At 39.7% G+C, this 20827-nt stretch overlaps 1 protein-coding gene across 1 annotated transcript in view; it reads right to left on the bottom strand.

Moving 5' to 3' along the window:
- Positions 1-20827, bottom strand: part of MTA1 (metastasis associated 1) — a 69731-nt gene that overhangs the window by 28723 nt on the left and 20181 nt on the right. Inside the window, exons 8-12 of the mRNA XM_014943435.1 lie at positions 20624-20726; positions 16588-16687; positions 14966-15154; positions 13743-13817; positions 5744-5802 (exon numbers count right to left, since the gene is read on the bottom strand). Of these exons, the coding sequence (XP_014798921.1) occupies positions 5744-5802; positions 13743-13817; positions 14966-15154; positions 16588-16687; positions 20624-20726 (526 nt within the window). The remainder of the gene's footprint in view (positions 1-5743; positions 5803-13742; positions 13818-14965; positions 15155-16587; positions 16688-20623; positions 20727-20827) is intronic.

The following is a 20827-nucleotide window of genomic DNA, read 5'->3' as shown; positions in this document are numbered from 1 at the left end:
TTTCCCTAACATTCCCTTACCTGAAGACCAAAGGGAGCGGGCATATTCCTTTTATTTCCAACTAATAAACCCATGATTTGGAAGCGACTTTTTCAAGCACAAATATCTTAAAATGGCTTTCTGAAAACTCATTTTCTTACACATTAGTTGCACACTGACACAGCAGTCACAGTGGCTGCAGTGTCCCAGAATACCTATTACTTTTCACCCTGGCTGGTGCTGCAAAAACAGCATTGTGGGAACATGGCCAAATTAATTTGTTCCTAATGGAGGCATCAATATCAGGTTTCACATTTTCAGCAATGACCCCTTGAAAGCAAAGGAGTTCCAAGTGACTGAATTCTGAACACAACTGGCCCTTGCAGCTCCAGAACAAACCCAAACGCTACTGCAAAGCTTACACGGCCCTGGAAGCCAGAAGGTTGTCCTTCTCCTCATCTGAAAATGAACTTCTGCAGAAGAAATAGCTTAGGAGGCTACATAGCACCAAAACACTGTAAACAGTTTGTTCCTTGAGGGGCCTGTATGCAGCCCAAAAGAAGAAGAGAAGAGAAAAAAATTAAGGCATTTAGATTAACAAGCCTGATTAGATTTTCTTCTCCTTTTGCTTACTAATTTGCCTGGCTCTTACAAGGATTAAACTGTTTTGGGGTGCTCATAGAATGGCATGAAGTTCTGACACCACAGATGGCAGGAGATCTGCAGACACGTTTAACAAAGGAGAAGCTGAAAGAGGGTGCATTCATGCTACCCAGCATTTTCTCTGGGGTGTCGCTATAGTAACCTGCTGCAAAAGAACTTTTGCCAATGATTCACTAGCAAACTCCATGTGCAAACATTACCAAGATGCTGTAAAACAAACAGCCCTCACAGATGCACACTGTTACAAGCAGCGTTGCTCAATAGAGAGAGAGCGAAAGACCAAAGCAAAGAAAACTAAGGTTCCACGCCAGGTCCTGTGGCTCAACATCAGACACATTGCTTCCCTTCTATACATTTATTTATCCTCTGAAAAATGCAGTAAAGGGACTTAAATCCATCAGAAAGGATATTAAAAGGTTTTGGCTTTTTTAAGCAGTGTGGAGGGAAGCCCTGATGTGTCTGGTTGTAAACAGTAAGTTGAGGACTGGCATGCACATCCATTGCAGAACGGAGGGTGATGGCCTGACTCCGCTGCTCTCTCTACAATCCTCATCAAACTTGCATTTCAAAGACAAGGGAAAGGGATGTATGGGTGAGAGCTGATCACCAAATCCCACTGATCACTGAACTGTCACGGCTGTAGTTGTGGCAGTAACTTCTCTTCAGGATTTTTGGCGCAGTACAATTAACAGAGGTGCAACAAAGCACCAGAAATCGTCCTGCTCCGAAGCTAAGGGCAAGTTTCACAGGGGCAGTAACAATAAAATTTAGGCAGCTAATGTCTTCATCATACGAGAGGCAAAAAGCTCTTAATTGCTGATGATATGTTAATTAAAGTTGTTTGATATCACCAAAGCCTGCTACAGCTATTAACAAGAGAATTAGATGAATAACTGGATGAATCATTAGGCAATTAACGAAGCTGAAGTGAAAGATGCAAATAAGGTAGTGAGAATACTGATGGTGTGGTAAAATATCGTTTCCAGTTCTTCCATCAAGAATGGAAGTCTTTTAAATGGGTTTCAACTGTGCTGGAGGAGTCAGTACAGGGATCAGGACGTGCAGAGTTCTGGGCTGTACTCTGCAGGAGATTAGTCTCAACTAAAGAGATTAAGGTGATAAAGCACATGCAGAAAGAAGGCACTGGAAGCCAGCCACCAGGGAGTGAATCCCCTGCCCAGAAAACCCAGCCCGAAGATAATCCTGAGCCACGCAGAACACTGAAATCCTTTCACTACGTGACTAACTAGCATTTGACACACAGCACAGTGATAAAATTGTAGCTGTTAAAAATAACTATAAACTTAACAGCACCAGTGAATGTTTCCTGTTAGATGACTAGATGCAATGCAACAATTAAGAGATAAAGCCTCAGAAATAAGAACAATTTTTAATGCTTTGTAAGGATCATTTATGCCATCTACCTCTAGGCATCTAATGCAAGTGTCTGGATTCTTCATTCAGACAAGAGAGAGGTGAGCTCTCATCACAACTCTCCAGGCTGCTGTAAATATCCACTTCTAAGAGCAGGTCTAATGACCGCTAAACAATGCTCTCTGAAAATGAGAACCTTTCTTCAACCACGTGTTGAAGATTGCTATTTTAACAAGCACAGCTACAAGAGAAAGAACAGATTTGCACCTTTAATTTTTCCATGCTGCAATGGACCCCTGCACAATTAAACAGAGAAGGAAAAAAGTCTTGTTCCTCAGGCAAAGGACAACGAAGAAACAGATAAATAAATTATCTTCAACTTGTTAAGCAGTCACCCAAAGCTTTGGACTATTCTTCCAGCTTCCTTATTAGCTTAAAAAAAGAGGCAGAGTAGGGAATAATATTTCCCTGCATTACAAGTGTTTGTAAGGCAGCATTTGCACCTTTAAAATTGCTTTGAGATTCTCAGATAAAATACTGTACGTAGAATGCATTAATTTACATTTACAGATGCAAATTTAAAATTTACATTTTGGAGACTGGAGATTATATGGAGAACTTCATTCTTCCCTTTCTCTTCTTACTTCTTCTGGTATCACTTAGATCAAAGCAAAAGAGAGAAAAACCACACAAATACGTTTCAGCCTTCATGATTTGCAGATGTCTTAATCCCAAAAAGCACCAGCTATACAACCAGACTGTCAACAAAAAGAAGCCAGTAACTAGTACATATGATGCCCGTGAGATTAGTAAAACCAGAATATGACTTCCACAACAGCCTGAAGAATATGTTTGGGTGTTCTCTAGAAGGAGAAAAAGTTTGAGACTAAATCATCCGCAACAAGGAAGGTGTCCAAGCCCCATATTCACACTGGTGGATGGCAGGATGAAGCCTACAGGAACATGGAATCTCTTCACTCTGTCTTCTGCTGCTGCTTTATTTAACACCACTTCCACTGACAGAGAAATAGCTGCAGAAAACAACTCAAAGATTTTTTTTCCAGTATTTCCTGAATGCAGAAGTCAACTGATTTCATACTTTTTCCTTTCACTAGGAAAGCACATTTGCGCTATTCAACCTAAGGGATGCATTACAAAGCCACCCATGCAAACGTTGGGTTCAGTCACATCAACTACAGATGTCTGCCCCAAAACCAGGGCTGTTCTTGAAGGAGCACAGAAATGCTTGTTTAATAGCTAGGACAGAAATGTATTTCTGATACCTAGGACATTGGTTTAGGACTTGATAACCTCACATCAATTACCTCCATGCTTCAGTTGCCCGCATTTTAAATTTGGGGCAGTCTTAAATTAAAAAAAATATCAACTCTAAAGCTTCACGTAGAGCTGTTATTTTTCACTGTATAATATGTATGTGACATGAGAAATAACCTTTGAAGACCACTTCTATTGTTTTTCTTATTATTTTCCTTCCCTCTCCCTAGATTTTCTTATTAACATCACAGGAAGAAACGTGAGTCCTATCAGTAGAAGACAGCCAGGGACAAAAAATAAAAAATAAAAAAATAAAAAAATTGTTTGAATCTGATATCCTCCTGGGTCTCTCTTTGCAAACAATTTTACACCAGTTATGGTTAGAATAGGTTTCATTAAATCAGCTGATACGCTTCTGCATAGGTCTTGTGACAGCCTACATCAAGTAATTTATTTTTGAGGTGACAAGTAGATCATTATGGTTCAAGCCTTGAAACAGGAATGGGCTCAGTAACACGATAAGGACAAATCAATAACATTGATATTTAGATCCTTACACCATGTATTGCTATTACAAGCCAAGAATATAATCTTCTTCTAGGTCACAAGGTAACGTAGATGAAATATATTCCCTATGTGCCAGACCTTCTACTGAAACTTCAGCAGAAATAATAATACTAAAAAAAAATATCTTAGAAACACTTAATTGTTGCCACATTTGGAAGTATTAATAGGAAAAAAAAAAAGCAGCAGAAGCATTCATGTGGGATTAAATAAATCATGTACACAATTGCTACTTTTCCTGATACACATGAAATTATATTGAAGGAGGAGGAAAATTTGACACACTTTTACCAATAAAACAGTATGTAAGTTAAGGTGTAACACTCACAAAATCAAGCGTGACTGGAAATCAAAACCAGAGATAAAAATAGCAACCACACGTGTAGAGACAGAAGTCTTTTACTGAAGTGGAGAGGTAAGTTGCTGATTTGATTATATTCTCTTGATAGCAACAAGAATTATCTTGCTGAGATACTGAGATGAGGGATAAGATACCATTCCAGACAGCCATTATCAGATGAGCACCATAACGTTTCAAACACAAAGCCCTACCTACATATATTATAATCCAAGAGCAACAGCAAGACTAACAGGCTCTCTTGTCTGCAATATACTTTTGTGTCCATAGTCTAAATTACATTGGCTTTTGCTTTACAAGCTTATCACATTATGAATTCATGCTTAATTTCATGTCCGGTGTCCCCAGAGTAGCACCACCCACAAAATGCAATAATGTTGAAAAACTGCATGCATATATTAATGTTACTCTGAATATTACATCTAATTTTTAGTAAGTTCACATGAGAGATACCACCATATTCTAAAGTAAAAAAGAAATCGAGGATCCTCTATTTTCACAAGAAATAAGGGACTGTCTTGCAAGCTAAATACATAAAACTTAGCTTTGCCTTAAGTAAAGAACACGTGGTAGAAGTTCATAAACATTAGAAAGGAGATAGTGTAAAAGAGTAAAGGGTAATACACATGGGACCATATCAGGAAGAGAAAACTGAAAAGTGAAAGGACAGGGGAGAATTAAAGCTCCACACTATAACAACTGTTGACTGGGTTATGCACAGGAAACGCAAGAGAAGAAGCGCATTTTACTACAAATTTTTTAATATATATATAATATGTATACAACTATAAAAATAACATTATATATTAATTTTAATATAGATCTATATATAAACTTACATATATCTAAATGACTTGAGGAAACAATCACACATTGGTCATCCACTGATGACAAAAATTAATAAAAACATGTATTATTGAGCAGTTAATTAGCTACCCTTTTGTTCACAACCGTGCTGACCTGCCACCAAGTCAGTCGGCATAAAAATAAAAATTAAAAGATAAGTAACGGTCGCTTCAGGATGGGAACATTATATAGGATGAAGGAAACGAGCCACATGACAGCACAGCATCCTAACCAGGAAAGCCCCAAAGGGAAAGTCCTCAGCTGCCCGAGGAGGAAATACCCTGTGCTCCAGAAGCAGAAGGTCAGTGTGTGGGAACAGCTCTGTCTTTTACACACTCATAAGCAGCTGTGTAACCGTACTGGGAAGAGACCTGCTTTCTTCTAGCCAGCACTCAACTACTAAAGCTACTGTGTTTTCTCCCACAGGGCTTCTAGCTCTTTGTTAGCATCAGGGTGGTTAGCATCACCTCAGCTAAAACACAAAGCCATTCAAGCCTATTCAAGTGTCTGCAGAAGGTGCGTTAATATTGGTAACCTAATTTAATAGTTTCCCGACATGTTTCTTCGACTATGATGTCTCTCATGATGTAATTAGAGCAAATACATAATACTGGCAAGCCGTGGAAACTGCTACAGACCCTCTACAATGAAATAGAAACCAAAACAATACAAAAAGATACTTACTAGTTGGGTATATACACTTGTTTTAGCTTGCTTTCTGCTTCTGCTGCTTTCAATCGTTTCTTTAAAAAGAAAAGAAAAAATAAAAAAGTTAGAATAAAAAGAAAATAAGGACTATCCTTCCTGGGAGTCAAGTAATATACCTGTAAAAACTTTAGCGCTTATTAACAAACAGTGAAGCTTTTCCTTTCACTGAGCAGCTACCACAAAATCCTTTTCCAACAGGAAAATATCCACTGAAAACAATTGTGGGCATCAAATGACTATGTACACACTTTTTAAAAGTCAAGGAGATGACAATCTACTATTTATAAAGACAAACTTCTCATTCACTTCAATACAAAGTCATGCATTGTTCCCCCCACAACTCTTTTCTTTCCCTGCAGAGGAAGATCTGACATCCCAGTTTGTTTGTTCTCCATGAAAATATTCACCAACTGGACAATACCAGGCACAGTAATGCACCTTCGCCATTGTATTTCCTCAACACCTGAACCAATTCAGAGTTTGAAGGAAGACTTTTTTTGTTGGTAGTCCTCACTTTTGAAGACTGACACAGGAGATTTTTAAAAAAAGTTTAAAAGGCCAAGAGATCAACTTAAAACTGAAGCAGAATTACCCAATACCTTTAATTATGGTATCATCATCACTTTTGACTAAATATCAGCCATGAACATTTGTGCTTTCTAAAGGTGAGCAGCTCTGGGTACAGAAGCACTAGGGCATTTATCCCACTTTGAGACAAAAAGGAAATAAACCCCAGGCACACGTACGAGTGTCAGGGGACAGGTGGGAAAGACCATCAAGGGGGTAAAAAGGGGAGAAGCTAATGAGACCGAACAACCACCCCGTAATAAAAAACACCATTGTCAGGAGAATTGAGGAATATAACAGAGATGAGTTTAAGGGGAAAACACACACTAGAAGTAGACTTTTGGAGCATGAGGATGTATGTTTAGAAGTACACCCCATTTCTCTCTTTACTTCAGTAAAACCATCCATTAATTTCTGTCCACATTTCTGGAGTAAATGGATTAGAGGAGCCCTTCAACGGGATGCATGGAGTAAACTCCCCCAGAACAGCACTGCTCCTTTTTTCAGCTACAGCTGTGAACTTGCTGATAGCCCACAAGAACATGGCAGAAGTAGGCAATTAGCATGAAACTTTACTAACTGGATAACTCAAACCTTCACACCATTATCAATTAAAAGACATCTGAGGTTCAAGTTTTCTCTTTATTACGTAAGTTAAATCAATTTAGGCTGAACTTCTGGAGGCTTCTAGTCCAACCCTCCTGCTCAAAGCTGGGCCCGTGTGCTTCAACATCCATGCTGGTAACAGCATTCTGCATAAAACCACAACGTTTTCCAGACAAACCAGCAGCGTGGTGATATTCTAGACAAACAGATTAGCTTAACATTTTCTATGCAGCAGCCTCAAGGCACAGTCTAGGAAAATTAATGTAAAGCTAAAGTCAGCATTCTTCATAGACACAGGAAGCACCAGAAAATGTAATAAAATTGAAGTGTGTCACTGAGGAACAGGACAAACATAAAAATATGATGGACACACATAGAAACAATGAAGCACACAAAGCTTGCTTTGATCAGAGGGACAGTCTTAAGCAACGGTTTTCCATTTGACAGTTCCTTGACAAAGCTCTCTAGACTCCTAAAAAATTCCCCACTTCCCTTTTCACAGAATCACAGTTTTTCTGTAAACTAAAGTCAACCCATCTTAGAAATCAAAGAATGAAGTGGCCAGACAAGAGAACAAGGACTGGGAAAACAGAACTTCTGAAAGTTCTCCTGAGACTATGGGTACGTCTTCGCAGATCTCCATCCAAAAGCTGCTTGCTTTCTGCTGGTGTAGGCAAGTTTCCCAGATTGCTTCTGTTAAATCTCATCGAGGACAAGGACAGCTACCTGGAAACTGTTCTCAAGAAAACCCAAATGAAGACTTTGTAGAGACAATCCTTACTAATCCTATAGACTTGGAGGAATCAATAATGCACGTTTTGCTGGCAATTGGTAATGGAACTAAAGAGGTTCTCCCTCTGAACACAAACCACAAATTCAAAGTTGAACATTTTCAAAATACCCTCTTCGAGCCTTTTTATATAAGAATCCAAAGATGGGCCTCAAACAGTGCTGTGACAATGGTTCTCCAACAGCATCAGAAACCCCCTCTTTCTTCCAGAGAGACACTACCCAACAAAAAGTCATCCTTTAACAAAATGCACGCTTTTCAGGTGCATTTTGGTGCATGAACTGAAGGCTGTTCCACTCACAGCCTGGATTGAAAACCAGGTCTTCTTTCCCCAGGCTCTCACTGCCACTGGCGGTTTTATCAGCAGACGAATTGTCACAGAGCTCATAATCTCCCCAGGAATTACAAGGAAGTCCAACATCAGATAAACAGCTTAAAATATTGCTTGATGAACTTTGTACAAGAATCATATTTCCTCGAGACTGAAGCAGAAAATTCAGGGAACTTCCACTGGTAGAGAACGTTTTTGTTTTTTTTTAATTTCCACTAGATTTCCAGATGGGGGGGTAGGGGGAGCAACAGTTTTCTTAACAAAAGCTCCCAAGGGAACCACCTAGAGTCATTATGTTATGACAGTTTTGGAAATCTATGAATGGAAAAAGCTTCATGCAAGCGCAATGCGTTACCAGCAGCTGAAATATTTTACTATCCACAATGTAAAGTCATTTGCCTCAGAGACAAGGCAACATTAAGCAACGTTTTAGTAAACTGGTGATGAATGTTAATCTCGCCGTGGATTTTCTTTGTGACTGATGACCATGGTGCCAGCTCTGAGCTAACAACTGCCATAAGTCACCCAGACCTAGCAATACCATCTCTCCTACAGCTGCCTGGGGATCAGCACAGAGCAGGACACACAGCACACATACTCCTTTATTACAAAGTCACAAACCAGGAAAACAGTAGGTTTTCAGAAGGTACCACAACGTACTGGACAAGAAGAGGTTGGTTTTGCACTAAGTGCTTGCAGCTGTGGACAATCAATAGACCAGATATGATGAGTTTCCTATTTTCTGACAGTGACTGATACCAGAAGGTACAAAAGAAAGGTGCCTGAAATGTAGTCACGCACAATTTCAAAATAATCCCTTCTCAGAGAAAGTGCTTTGCTACATCCTTCGCCAGTTATTAATTGATTTGTGCCTGAAGTGTATTTATGCTATAAATTCTTAATGTTGTCTGATGCAGTTATGGATGTCCTCATCCACAAAACAAACCCTAAACATTTATAACTTTTTCTAGTAGTTTGCTCTAACAGAATCTTTTGTCTTGGAGTTATGTATATATGCATGTTTTAAGTATATCCTCTTATTTACCTTATCACATTTTCCCCATCTATACAAGGGAGATGGTATCAGCTTGTCTATCCCACAGGGACCAAGGGATTAAACTATTCAGTACTGAACATTCAAGTTGGGGCAAACATCTGTCCTTTACATATCCTCTCCCTAGATCTGACATCTTTCATTCTACACATTGAGCCTGAAAGTTTTTTAATACATGACGTATCAGAGCAAGTGTTTGTGGTTATTTTCTAAAGAGACAACATTTACAAAGAGGAAATAACATAAGAAATCCAGGAACGCAGGGGATATTTCAATAGGGCCCATAACTCAAGTTGGTAGACAGCATGGGGACGCCTCAAACTTCCTCAGATATTAAGCCTTTATTAGTTGGTGATAGGGAAGACAGTCTCTGAAAGTCATTTTCTGGATTTAGAGAACTTTTGCACTGTTAATTCTTTTTCAAAACCCTGAACACACAAGTGCTGCTGGGAGGCAGAGGAGAAATGGAACAGAAAAAGACAAGGAGTCCATAGTGTTTTGTGGAGAAGGACCTCCAGCTGCTTGTGCTCCAACAACAAATCTCAGCACTGATGTGTGGTACCTCCAGTCTCTGTCACTTGCCAAAACTGCCATAGTTCCATGTTACCATAGGCTTAACAGGAGGTGTTTTGGAATAAAGTGTCTTTCGTATATGGAAAAACATTTCTTTGATTTTATTTCTACTTTGCTACCACACAGACTTTATGAAGGCTAGTACTTAAAGATGTCACTCTCAGCTCTTGGCTAGGTACAAAGGTTTGCTTTCCTTAATAAAGACGTTTTCTGTTTACATCAAGATTTACTCAGAACTCCCTCCTTTAAGGTCCCTACCTCATGTATTCACATATAATGGCGCTTCCACTTTCTCTGGTATCTTCTCAACACTATTTGTATCTTAAAACTCATTTTCTCCATCTCTTTTTTTTTTTTTACACTTTTCTAATGGCACTTCCACATAACAAATAAAACAGTAGAATTCATAATATTTCATCTTCTTCTTGAAGTTACATGCTCCCCAAGCACAAATACAAAAAATAAATTAAAGCCCTCAGCTTTCGGAAAGCACATGACTAATTCAGTCATCTGCTACTGCCATGTCCTGGGCTCTTCTCAACTACATTTTAACAGTTGAACAGTTTTATGCTTTGAAGTTTTCACGACTTCTCCTCATGATATGCAAAACAGCAGGAACATTTAAAGATCTTAAATAAAATAATAAATCACCCTGGAATTCACAACTATGTAAGAACTCAGCCTTTATTTTTAACAAAAATGTAGGCATACCCAAACATTATATTAACTCTTGAAGATGGGGGGAAGCCACCAAACAGCAGTTACTCAGTGGATGCCACTTCAAACCTTTCTGAATCAAAAAAATATGCTCTTGTGAATTGACACAGGAAACGTGTCTCAAGAAAACGATGCATTCAGAGGAGACAGAGAATATTCAATTTGGAATGCATCTCCCTCTTTTTCTTCAGGACAACTCTGAAAGGGTGTTTTTGACAGGAAAACTCTTGGGATCACTTTGGACAGACATTCAGGAGCCCACATCAGACCACAAATTCTGAGTTTACGTTGCAGTAGAATTACTCCTTCTAGCAGTTCTTGGAGGGTCAGTCATTCTGTTGAAATGACTGAACTCCTAATTGCACTGGTATAGTGCACGGTGTAGCTGAAGCCAAATAAAAATTACTGGATAAGAGATCCAAGTGCATGCTCCAAAACAAGTCAAGTTGCATGTATCTCAATCACAGTATCCTACTCACAAGACAAGGATGTGCTGTATTAAGCCTTTTGATCTTAGATATACCAAGCATAAGTAGACCTTATTGTTCAGTTCTAAGAAAGGGTCTTCAGTGGAAGTCAACTCAAAATTCAGCTTCCTCAATGGCAAAAACCAGATGGATTCTGCTTCAGGATTATGACAGTGCTTTCTTGCTCCAAGAAAATCTCAAATGAAATACAGAAGGATGTAAACAGTTCCCAACTAACTGTTTTTCATCAAAGCAGGCAATTGGCTGATGACAAAAAACTTCATTACTATACTGTGTAAATCACAGAAACAGCCAGTTTAAAATAACTATTTTAAGTTCATTCAGTCAAAGATTCTATAAGAATGAGGAAGTCCTCAATATTTTTTTTTAAAGACAGTAACATACGGCCTTGGAATATAATTTAATTATTCCCTTAGAAGGAAGGAAACAACTTGGGATACACACTTTTCATATCCTTGCTTAGTACATTTTCAACATCTTATGTACAAAAATGCTGTTAGCCCCAGAACCATTTTGTGGTATTAGACTAAGAAAAGAATCTACACAGACAAAACACTATGAAGAAACAGATTGAAAAAGTGGTGAGGGATGTGCTTTGCCAAAGACTCTGCACGCATCAAGTAAGATATAAATGTAATACACCATTATTTCAACTACAATTTCCTATGCTTTCTTTGTGGCTATAGATAGATAGCTCTCCCAGGTTTTTTATAAATGTTTAATGGTATTATTTGCTTGTACAAGCTGGGAATTTGAGATGAGGTCTTCAGCCAAGTTCAGCCTTAATTGACATGATATCTCTGTATTGCAATTGCTACCTTGTCAGCTTGTACTCCTACTGTCTCAAAAGTGCAGAGCCTCTAATTGGAAGTTTTCCCCAAATCCCACTCCCTGGTACAATGCTGGGCAGCACATGCAAGGTACAGTCTAACCATAATAGAAAAACCACTGCATAGGAATACAGCAAAACAGTACGAGAAACTGTAGATTTGATGAGGTTTTAAATTGCTGCAAGAACAAATAATCGAAGTCTTTCACGCAACTATGCCCTATGCAATTTTGTCTATGTAACAGGAAAAGTTCAAGAAATTGGAAAAAGCAAAAGAATTTAACCAGCTCCTAACCAAGGCACAGTTCCTCCAGTTGTTTTGCTTTTCCATCACATAGGCCTGGAAGCAAACACCTGGGCTGCCAGTCTGATCTGTCTCCTGTGGTATCCAAGAATGAACACCAAGGAAACTGCTCCCTCCCACTTATTCCCACCACCGTTACATACCTCAGGGTGGGCACAAACAGAACTTCACTGTTGCAAATGTATCATGGACTCTCAGCAGTATGGAGACACTTTTTGGTTTAATCTTTCCCAAGAATTCCTAGTATCGTTTGCTGTTCTGACTGCATGGGTGACATTTTCATGCAACAGCCTGAGATTCTAGTTGTCACTGACTGGTAAAATAACTTTCCTCGCTTTTTCTGATACCTACCATATTGCTAGATGGATTTTTATCACTAAAAGAAGTGAGGTGAGATAAAAGATTCCTCTTGGTGCCAATATTGAGCGCAGTACAGGCTGAGTACACTCAGCTATCAACTCCTGAACAGCTGCAGTCAGACAGTACAGCAGCACTTACTATACCAACAATACACACAGTTCAAGGGGGAAGGAAAGACCATGAACTCATTTCTCCAGCACCTTTTTTCCCCCCACCATGCCAGCTTCCATCACCATTCCACTTTCTGGCCATCCATTTCCTTACTGGAGGGAAGAGTTTCAATCAAAGAATGAACTTAAGGAAACATTGGAATGAAAATGCAGTTAATATATTTTTAAAAACTTAATACAGAGTTGACGCAAAAAAGAGTTCTCATTTGTCCTGAGGATCCCTCTAATTTAAACACTGTTCTGATCAGAAAGAAAACAGTAAAAAATAAAAAAAAAATAATAAAAAAAAATCACATGATAGACTGAAGTGCCCAAATATAGCACATGCCAAATATTGGTAAATGCCTCAGGCATCTAGTCTTTATCTCAGGCTGAATTTCCAATGAAGCAAGTTACGGCAGGAGATTTTTTAACTCCACTTTTTCTAACACTTCAAATAGATGCCTAAACACAGAACTGATAATTATCATGAAAAATCCATTATATATTTCTCCTTTCTTTTAATTATTTTTTCCATTAAATATTATAAGTAGTTTTCAGCAACTGCTACTCTGCAACATTTTGCATGCTGCTTGCGTTGCGCTTTCTTTATTTAAGGGACCAAGCAGCCTTCATATTTAAACAAGTAGAGATAAAAATGATTGTAAACACTAGTCAAAGTTGATCCTCAAGTATAACGAGCCTGGGAATTGGAGCCATCAATGCTTCCCAGACAAACACTTTACTCCCAGTGCTTACATGGGGGGAGCCTTCACCTCTCTGCAATCAAAGTCATGGGCAGGCAGAGGTGAACCAGCACAAGTGCCTGTTGTACAGCAACTGCCCACCCCCCCATTAAAAAAAATCAAAAACTGAAGTTAACGCTCACCTTGAACTTTACAGGCAGAAATTAACTGTATTCCCTTCCTCAAACTACCCAATTGCCAAACAAACATCTGAAAGCTCTAAACAAATAAAGTAGCAGCAAACATGAAAAGAAAGCGCAAATGGCAACGCTACGTGTTTGTTATCTGTGGAATGGCTGATGAGTTTAGTGAGGAGAGATTGTTCAGTGCTTCACATCATTATGGAACCCACTGTTGGAAAGGCTGAACCCCAAGAGGGAGAACAAAGGAACAATGCTTGGTTTCAAAGGCAAGAAAAACACCTTCTGTTAGAATGAAAGAGGTGATTCTGATTCTCTTACCTGCTGAACGTATCTGTCTGTAGTTTTCCACATATAGTAATATTCTATTATGCTTGTTAAGGACTTCCATGGGAGCTAGGGACATAAAGGAAAAGCAGCAGTCATTGCAGGGAGCTGGCACACAGCCTCACTCAAATTCACAGGATTCCTTTGACAGACAGTTTATAGCAGTCTTGCAACTACTAACCCTCCTAACAAAAAAAGACAGTGTCTGAATCTCCTAAGGGCAGTAGATGCACATGGAACCCATGACAAATTAAATGCCCTTTCAAAAAATAGTGTTTGCTTTCAGTGTGGAAGTAGAGCAGGTTCCAGGTAAATCTTCATGCCACATTGGCTTCCCAGTAAACCATCCAAGAGAGGGACAATACAGAAGGGAGCCCACTGGCTCAGACTCTCTCTGCTTGAGCAGCAAGGACTTGAGCAAGAGTCACAACTACAGCATCACAGTTCTGATTTGCTTGGCCTCTATGGAGCTGGCCCATTTAAAAAATAAAACAAAACAAAACCAAACCAAGTAATAACTACTACCAGAACTGTGCCCTGCCAGCTCCGTTCTCTGCGTGAGAAGCACGAGGATTTCACGAGGATAGCAGGACCACAGAGAGTGTTGTGCTGTTTCCAAGTCCCCCCTCTCGGAGATTAGAGCACGGGACAAGCAACACTGAAACTAGTTGTTTTGTTCCAGAGGGCTCAAACAGCGATACAGTGAAACTTGGCTCCCTTTACAGTGCTCCATTCAATCTGCAGGCTGAGCACCTAGGGTGGAGCTTTGGCCAAACTACAGGACGCTTCCCTTGGATACCCAAGATTCCTATTTAAAACTCTCAAAGGGCCCTTTCTGAAATAGCATTATAAAAATGACTAAATTTTCATGTTTCAGAAGGCCCAGCACTTATTCTCCTTCAAACACAAATTAATCTTACAGCAGCTAGGCTGTCACAACACTTTCCTAAATCCTCCCTCAGCTGTAGTGGAGCAGATGATTTTAAATTAACGTCTCTAAAGGAAAAGCTATCATCTGTGATTTGAAATTCTGACTGTACAACAGGCTGTCATCAGTATGAGGTCTGCCTTTCCCCAATTTACAGCAAGACACATGCTCCAGTTCAAAGCCCTCTTCTTCAACACGAAGAAAAACAACACACTTTAGACAAGCTGTAAACCAGCTCTGTCACTGATCAGAACTGATCACCATGTGGGCCCCCATTTTGCATACTTACAAAATCTTGCTGAATGTCAGTGAAATCTTTTCCATATTTTTCTAGTGCTTCCTCGAAGAGGTTTGCCTCTGAAGCAGACCACTCCTCCATCTCATCTCTGCAAAGAACTGGCCCACCTTGTGGCACAAGCGCAGAGATTGCCTTGGAAATGTCATAGACATTTTTGTGCAAAGTGTCCATAGCATGGAACTGTGTGGTTGTAAAAGAGAAAGGTAAATGTAAGGATAAGCATCTAGGGGGAAAAAAAATGCTTAACAGTGAAACAGCAGTAACAAAAATTCTGCAGTAAGATTTGAGGGCGCAGTATTCTGTAGCTAACACAAAGTAAAAACATGTTCCAACCTCACGCTCGCTGCAATTGTCAGCGTACAAGTCTAACGTTCACTTACAATAATGGGGTTTGTGGAACGAGCCCTTGTGTATCAGTAATTTCTACTTAGCTACTCACCAGCACCACCACTGTAGCACTACTGTAAAGAAAATGCAGAGGACAGAGACCCACTCACCCCAGAAATGAGCAGCCCTGTTAAATACCATCCACAGATGGGGAATTAAGATAGAGGTTCAAGGGCCTGTTTTCTAATAAACTTAACCATGCACTTTCTTTGTCAAATAATTCACAAAAATTGCACATAAGAAAAATATTTAAGAACAGCAACACGTGCAGTCTCCTCACAGGCCAGAAATGCCAAAAAGGATTCAAGACAAGTCACACAGCATAGGTGAGTAGGAAAAAGGAATTACTCACAGGAGCAATTACTCCTCAGAAAGCTGAGCTACGACTGTCTACAACTTATGATTTACAAGGGCTGAGAATACGTTGCAAGAGGGGAATTGGCATTAGTAAATGAAACCTTGGCTTTACTTCCTGATTTCTGAAGTTTTAATCAGGATGTTATTTGCCTTTCATCATACTAGTTTATGCACGTGCATAATTAATCTACAGTGTTCTATCCTAGAATTTGTTCTATATATGATTTTGCATTATTCCAGTTATGAGGTGAGGCTTTGATAAGAGTTCCCTGGAGACTTCATAAATTTTATTCAAATTTTCATTAAACTTTCTCTAGCATAGAAGTTCAAGTTTTCCCTTTCCTCTATCTACTCAGAATCATTTATGATTATAAAATATTAACAATGTCATCACTCCTCAGGTACTCTAAAAAGAAGAACTGGATCAACTGAAATTTCTTATCTGACCACAAGCTTTTCCCCAAGACGATCTCACCCAAGGATGCCAGTGACAAGTCTGGTGTTGGGGAAGTGAAGAGGAATGGATTCTGCCATTATAACATTGCAGACAGTCAGATAATCATTTGCATTCTTCTCAAGACAGCTACTAAAGCCATGCAAGAGATGGGCTGTGAAGCATGTCATCAAAACATTTTAATAAAACAAAACAAAGACAATATCTCATAGAATTATCCATGATGGATTGTAAGAGGCACATGGCCAGAAAAAGTTACTTCATATGTAAATAAAGGGTTCCTTTACAAAGACAGGATCTGCTTCACAGCAGGCCACAATTACAATCCATCTGCCCCTCTCTCTTTGCCAACTGTTATTGCTGTGGTGAATATTTTGCATCTCTCAAAAACTTAAGGTCCTCCTCAAAATCTTACCAGCGTGATGTCCCTAGAGGCTGCTGCAGCACTCATGTGCAAACTTGGCTGTCTGACAGAACTACTGCAATCTAGTGCTCGGGCAAACGTACCAACAGACCTGAAAGAAATTAAACAGAGCGTTAACTTTGCATGCAAAACGAGCATAAATATGAACACCCAACCAATGCTTTTGAGATCAGCAGACTCCATTTCTCAGTAACAACATTAAATGGTTTGGTGCCTGATCAGAGCCAGAGACCATTCTCTTTAGATGTGGTTTGTTGTTGTGAATGCTTTACTCTACTTGGTTCATACAACCAAAAAGGCTTAGCGTAGGAGGGGAAAGGCTCAAGCTTTGACCTCCTCTTGTACCTCTTATCTCTCAACAGATTTAACAGAAACTGAGCACAAGCAAGCTTTATGATGGCAAAAGTATCCTCCACAAGAGTGGTGCTGCGTTATCCAGAAGTAGAGGGGCAGATGCCAAGATCAGACAGAAAAACAGTAGTAGTGCAAGCATTTTTTCAGTAAAGTTTTAGTAAAGTTAAAAACACACTTTATTTTACAACGTAATAATGCACAATACATGTATGTTATATAGCCTGCATAAGAATACAGCAATTCTTGAATACTTCCCAATGCCAGCCATTCTTGCAACTGAGGCCACAATCCCTATGGTCCTCATTTTATTCCTAAAGAAACTAGTCAGAGGAACCTTTAACAGGATCATTAGTTCCAACAATTCCTACTCCCTTCGCTGCTTGCTACAGCACATGGGTGAAACGCTTGTGCTCCTGCACAGTGAACTGGAGCTGAACTCCTCTGAGCAATTACAACAACAAAAGAAGGTGGATTTTTTTTTTTTTTCCTCTGCTCAGATCACTTCCCCAAACTAGTTGAGCGCACAGAGGAACAAACCAGTGGCAAGCAGTGCAGGAGTAGGAAAAATAAATGCTTAAGCAGTAGTTGTCATCAAATACCTAATTTTGGCCAAAATCCAAAACAGCCTCCCCTGCCCAAGTTTCTGTGGCGATTCACACGTCGCCCCCTCCCCAGCCTCCCAGTCACTATACCCATCCCTGCTTCACAACTCCCCCATCCCCAGCTTTAGCTGAACTGGTACTTTTTGTGTGTGGCATCTAATTATAAACCGGATCGCTTCGCTGATTGTGGAGAGAAGCCATCTTCATACTGATCTTTACAGTGATTCTCGTTACAGCACACACTTTCAACCAGCTGTATCAGCAAACCCAGTGGGCAGCATTGAACAGCCAGAAAGAACTACTAAAAACAGCTTTGCCACCAAAAGCCTACACAAGGTGGAAAACCCATCACAAAAAAGCTCTATGGCCACTCAAAACCAACCCATGTGAAAACCCCCACCCACCAGCGCCCCTTCTATCCTCCCACTGCCTGCTGGGCCTTCCTGACACCAACACCAGAGCACTGTGTGTCCAAGTGGCAATTTGAAGTAATCCTGCTGAAAATTAACACAGAAAACAAAATTCTTAGCTTTTTGGTGGTATCCTGTACTTCACACGATTGGAAGCAACTGTGAAACTGCAGCCTTGCCAAGAAGGGTCCCTTAAAAAGCAGGAAAACTCTTTGCCGGAGATACCACAGCTCCCCTCATCACTCCTCCATCTGTTTGTTCCACATCACGGGTGGAGATTATCCTCTCCCCACTTCCATCCATTTCCCTATGTCCATCTGATCAAGTAGAATTAATCTGTTGCACATAAATCACTTAGTACAGCCAGTTTGACTTTACTGTTGGCACGGGTCAAAGGAAATTGCAATATATCGTGTAAGCAGCACAGTGAAACTTCCAAAAGCTTAAATTTTAAGGTGATTCCTTACTGTAGCCAGAACACTATGAAGTTTATGAACCTTAAAGGCTATACAACAAAAAGCACATGTTTAACCAAAGGCAAACAAGTATTAATGAATTCCAAACTGCGATTTTCTTCAATCTGGACTGCAGTTAACATTTTTAACCAATGTGGTGTCACTCTTGGCTCCCTGTTACTGGACTCGCAGACAAGGCCCAAGAAGTCATACAAAAGTTTTTCAGTGCTGCAATTCAGATTAACCCCTTTTTTTTTTTTTAATTTTGGCCAAAGTTAATAATAATAGCAAGCTTCATCGTCAAAGTACATAGAAAAATCGATTTGGGTGTTTATTTCTGAGTACACACCACACTTTTCATCTTGAGTACTTAACATCACATTTCACCATCTCCCTCATTTTCCTCAGTTCTTCCCCCCCTGCACTTATTTCCCTGAGCTTGAATCATTCAGGATGTTGAATGATGTTTGACAAAGGCACTCTCATGGCGTCATTCAAGAGCTTCAATTCAGAACCAGAGGGCCCCATCCAGGCAGATTCTTGCACACGAGCTCTAGCGTTGCCTCTCTGGGGGCCCCATCCAGGCAGATTCTTGCACACGAGCTCTAGCTCGAGCATCCCATGAGCTTACCCCACAATGAGCACGCCAATGCTGCATTCAGGAAAGTTCAGGAGGAAATTCAAAGCATGATCACCCAATAGGGGAAAAGTTCAGGAGGAAATTCAAAGCATGATCACTCAGGGGTAAAAAAAGGAGAACCAAAAGGTGACAGAACCAGAGCCCAATTCAACAGATGATGTGTAACATAGCCATAACTCAGTTTTCCCAGGCTAAAGCCCACAGCTGAAGCAGGCAGCCCTGCAAGTCAAAGCCCATCTCTATCATACAGCATGGCCAATCAGCAGAACCGTCAAAACCAGCAAACCAGATACTGCTTGTAACTTTACACACTCCTTTCCTAAACATATCTAATGATAACTTGTCCCACTGACTAAAAACATCTACTCACACTACTTTCCTCCCACATAGTCCTACAAACTTACCCGGAAGACCCAGAATTTGGAGAGTATTACCTTTTTTCTTTTCAAAATTATTCGGTCACCAGCTGCTACGAGAGCCTAAAATTTAGTATAGGCTCCTGTGCATATAAATGCATACCAATGAAAAAGTTCAAGAACATTTTAAAAAGCAAAAATTGCTAAACAAAGATTGCTTTTGACTTAAAGAAAAGCACATATTTCATCTATCATACAGCATGGCCAATCAGCAGAACTGTCAAAACCAGCAAACCAGATACTACTTGCAGCTTGGAACTTTACACACTCCTTTCCTAACCATATCTAATGATAACTTGCCCCACTGACTAAAAACATCAAAAGGTCCAACTATCCATCTACTCACACCACTTTCCTCCCACATAGTCCTACAAACTTACCCGGAAGACCCAGAATTTGGAGAGTATTACCTTTTTTCTTTTCAAAATTATTCGGTCACCAGCTGCTACGAGAGCCTAAAATTTAGTATAGGCTCCTGTGCATATAAATGCATACCAATGAAAAAGTTCAAGAACATTTTAAAAAGCAAAAATTGCTAAACAAAGATTGCTTTTGACTTAAAGAAAAGCACATATTTCACCATCTATACAGATGGGGCTTTGAGCAACATGGTCTAGTGGAAGATGTCCCTGCCCATGGTGGAGGCATTGGAACTAGGTGATCTTTAAGGTCCCTTCCAACCCAAACCATTCGATGATTTGCAGTGTTTTACTTTATTATGCCTACCTAGGCATTAGAAAGAATCCATGCTCCATCAAAAACACTTTACCAGACTTCTTAGTAAACCATTAATGGATGTTAAAAGGTCACTGGATTTGAAAAAGGGAGAAAATAGAGTAATGAACTGTTAAGAATTTAGTTTGCTAAGCCTTTTGCATCGTGGCCAAAGTATTTGAAAAACCTCACCTATTGCAGGAGAGTTTTTTCATGCCAATACTTTTCTTTTATGAAAGTGACTAACTAGAGTTGCAAATCTGAGTAGGTGTTCCCCAACTCATGCAATTCCCAAGAAGCCATGTAAAATATCCACCATTTCAAAATGGAGAAAGCAACCAAACCTAGCATTCATACTGGTAAAGCAAAAAGAACGTAAAAAGTGCTTGGGTAAGTTATTAACATTTACTTCAAACGAGAGGCAAAATGTTCTTACCGTGCTACCACCAGGAACTGGTCTATCTGCTTGTCTACTAGCGGGTTAAAGGCTTCCCAAACTTTTGTTTCAAGTTTTGACTGATCTCTTCCATCATCCTCACCTGGTCAAAAAAAACCCAAACAATTAGAAATGCTTGGTATGGCTGTTTGAAAATAAAGTACTTTCTAGATTTTTTTTCTCTCACAATAATTTAACTGCTAA

The sequence above is a fragment of the Calidris pugnax genome, unplaced genomic scaffold (assembly GCF_001431845.1).
Source record: "Calidris pugnax isolate Ruff unplaced genomic scaffold, ASM143184v1 scaffold63, whole genome shotgun sequence".
NCBI classification, from domain to species: Eukaryota; Metazoa; Chordata; class Aves; order Charadriiformes; family Scolopacidae; genus Calidris; species Calidris pugnax.
Note: the sequence above shows the minus strand (reverse complement) of the source record. Positions and strands in the feature narration are given on the sequence as shown.